The sequence below is a fragment of the Corvus brachyrhynchos genome, unplaced genomic scaffold, assembly GCF_000691975.1.
Source record: "Corvus brachyrhynchos isolate BGI_N302 unplaced genomic scaffold, ASM69197v1 scaffold890, whole genome shotgun sequence".
Classification (NCBI taxonomy): domain Eukaryota; kingdom Metazoa; phylum Chordata; class Aves; order Passeriformes; family Corvidae; genus Corvus; species Corvus brachyrhynchos.
Window position 1 is genome coordinate 56,833 of NW_008235729.1, and position 3,512 is coordinate 60,344.

The window sequence follows — 3,512 nt, forward strand, 5'->3', positions numbered from 1 at the left end:
GGGGCGATGCTGGGCTGGGAGATGGAGCAGGAGAGAGGGGGAAAGGGGCAGTGACTTCCTCCTCACCTGCCTGGGGGTCCTGGGGCATCTTCCTCTTCCTCGCAGCCTCCTCCTCCATCCGGCCAAGGTTTGGGAATGGGGAATCCTGGTTTGGGGGGAAAACAAGAGATGAGCACGTTGAGTTTGAAGGTCCCTCTGCCCAAGTCCAGCTCTAGAAGACACCAGGCATCGTGTGTCCATAAAAACCTGCTCTGAAAAAGCCTCCCAGGAGTTCCCTGTCTCTGGTCCCTCCCCTTTGGTGTTCAGGGTTCCCCCTGTCCCAGCTGCTGGGGGTCATGCTTGTAAACATCCCCCTGCAAAAAAAACCCAACCCAGGGACACCACCAGGATATCTGGGCCAAGCTCCCCTTCCCTGGGAACCTGCGGGATGGGGGGCGATGCTCCCACAGGTGGGGGGGGGGGGCTGCAAATTCAGGGAGTGCTCAACCTTGTGGTTCCTTCTCCTTTTCTTGATCCTCCCTTGTCCCTCCTCTTCCTCTTCCTCCCGCTCCTCCTCTTCCATCCCTCCTCCTTCTCCTCCCTAATCCCTCCTTCTCCTGCTTCCATCCCTTCTCGTTCTCCTTCTTCATCCCTCCTTTCCCATCCCTCCTCCTCCTCCCCCAGCACCAGCCACACCCTGGGTCCCCCGTTCCCGAGCCCCTCGCAGCCCGCGGGAGCAGCGGGGATGGAGCCGGGACAGGTCGGGATGGGCAGCGCGGGGCTCTCGGCTGCTCCCACCCGCTGGGGGCGGGGGAACCCGGCCCGGGGAAAAGGAGAGGGAAACCGGGAACATTGGGGGCAGCAGATCCAAACTGGGCCTTGCTGGGGACCCTGGCTGGGGACTTGCAGCCCTTGGGGCTCCTCTCGGGAGCCTGGAGAGCCGCGAGGGGGAACGCAGAGAGGGCTGGGGGATGCCAGCAGTGGCACCACTGGCAGTGACTGGTTTGTACTGGGATAACTGGAACCTTACTGGTGCCACTGGGAGTCACTGGGAATGACTAGGAGCATGCTGAGGATGCTGAGGGCAACTGGGGTGTACTGGGAGGGTCTGTAACCATACTGGGGGTGACTGGAACCACACTGGGAACAACCAGGACCATGGTGGGAAGAAATGGGGCTACACTGGGGGACATTGGGAGTGAGTGGGAATGACTGGGTCTACACTGGGTGGAACTGGGTATGACTGGGACCATGCTGGGAGGGACTGGGATCATATGGGGAATGACTGTGACTATACTCAACTGGTTTCAACCAGGATCACACTGGGAGGAACAGGGAGCAACTGGAACCATGCTGGGGGTAACTGGGATCACAGTGGGAGCAGCTGGACCCATGCTGGGGGAGACTGGAATCATACTGGATCATACTGGCAGCAACTGGGACTGCACTGAAGGCAATTGGAAATGACTGGGAACATGCTGGGGGCAACTGGGATGCACTGGGAGAGACTGAAACCACAGTGGGGGTAAAGGGGAGCAACTGGAACCACACTGGATGATAATGGGAGCAGCTGTGCCCATGCTGGGGTCATACTGGCATCCCACTGGAACTGACTGGGATCATACTGGGAGTGACTGCAGTAGTACTGGCAGTATCTGAGAGTGACTGAGATCTTACTGGAATCAGACTGGGACTGACTGGAAAGGTTCTGGCTATGACTGGAACCATACTGGAGGTGACTGGGAGCATTCAGGCCCAGCCTGGGAGTGACAGGGAGTCACTCTGGGCATTACTGGAATAATACTGGGAGTATCTGGGAGTGACTGGGGTCATACTTGGAGTGACTGGGATTGTAGTGAGAGTGACTGGGATCATCCTGGAAGTGACTGGAACCATACTGGGAGTGACTCTGGGTCCTATTGGGATCATGCTGAGAGCCACTGGGATTACAGTGGGTGTGAATGGAACCTGACTGGGAGTTACTGGGAGCTACTGGGCTCATGTTGGGAGGAAAATGTGGAAACATTGGGAGCAACTGGGATCAACTGGAAGGTACTGGAACCATGCTGAGGGGACTGAGACCACAACTGGGGCAACTGGGACCATACTGAGAGCAACTGGGACCACACTTTGGGACACTGACAGAAACTGGGATTGCCCTGGAGGTAAGTGGGAGAAACTGGGAAGGCCTGGGATAATTCTGAGGTAACTAGAACCTTACTGGGGCAACTGGAAGTGCCTGGGAATGACTAGGAGCATGCTGAGGGCAACTGGGATATACTGGGGGTGTCTGTAACCATACTGGAGTGACTGGAACTACACTGGGAACAGCTGGGACCATGCTGGCGAACTCTCGGACTATGCTGAGGGACACTGGGAGTGACTGGATCTACACTGAGGGCAACTGGGTGTGACTGGGACCATGCTGAGAGGGACTGGGACTATCCTAGGGGCAAATGGGATCATACTGGGAGGAACTGGGAACAACTGGAACTATTCTGGGGGCAACTGGCATCATACTGGGATCACAAGGGGAGCAGCTGGGTCCATGCTGGGTGAGATTGGGATTACACTGAGGGTGACTGGAATCATACTGGCATTGACTGGGAGTGGCTGTGAGCAACTGGAATCATGCTGAAAGCAACTGGGAGGAGGTGGGAGTGACTGGGAGCATGCTGGGGATGACTGGGATATATTGGGAGAGACAGGGAGTCACAGTATCATACTGGAGGTTCCTGTGGTCATACTGGCATTGACAGGGAGCAACTGGGATCACACTGGGGGCCACTGGTATCATACTGGGAGTGACTGGGATCATACTGGGATCATACTGGGAGTGTCTACAATCATACTGGGATAATGGTGGGTGTGACTGGACCCTGACTGGGGATTACTGGGAGCTACCAGGCCCATGCTGGGAGCCAACTGCGCACACACTGGGAGGAACAGGGAGTGACATGGTACATGCTGGTGACAACTGGGATGTACTGGGAGTGACTGGGATGGTACTGGGGGCAACTGAACCATGCTGAGGTAACTGGGAGTGCCGGGGAATGACCACAAGAATGTTCAGAACAACTGGGATATACTGGGAGTGCCTGAGACCATTTGGGTGGGGACTGCAACCACACTGAGAGCAACTGGGAATGTGCTGGGGAGAACTGGGACCATGCTCGAGGCAACTGGGAACAAGTGGGAGTGACTGGGGCCCTGCTGGGAAAGACTGCCTTCATACTGGGACTGACTGGGACTATACTAGGGGCAGCTGGGAGAACTGGGAACACACTGGATGAAAGCTGGAGGAACTGGGAGCAACCGGGACCGTGCTGGGGGAAAATGGTATCACAATAGGGAATGACTGGGAGTGACTGGGCTCCTACTGGGAGCAACAGGGATCATGCAGGGAGGGAGAGGAAGTGACCAGGATCATACTGGGACTGACTGGGCTCCTACTGGGAGCAGCCACCTCCGGGCCCCGGGACCCCGGAGCCCCTTTCCCGGCCATGCCGCCCCTGCCGCCCCCAGCCCCCCCC

General features: G+C 57.3%; 1 protein-coding gene and 1 long non-coding RNA gene across 2 annotated transcripts in view; one reads left to right on the forward strand and one right to left on the reverse strand.

The window, feature by feature from the left end:
* LOC103613544 (zinc finger protein 239-like) overlaps positions 1–3,512 on the reverse strand; it is a 30,968-nt gene that overhangs the window by 1,849 nt on the left and 25,607 nt on the right. The window contains exon 2 of the mRNA XM_017730143.1: positions 67–145. Within this exon, the coding sequence (XP_017585632.1) occupies positions 67–145 (79 nt within the window). The remainder of the gene's footprint in view (positions 1–66; positions 146–3,512) is intronic.
* On the forward strand, positions 613–3,311 carry LOC108445653. The gene is made up of 2 exons (XR_001860608.1): positions 613–739; positions 2,739–3,311. It is a non-coding gene; the product is annotated as an uncharacterized LOC108445653 (long non-coding RNA).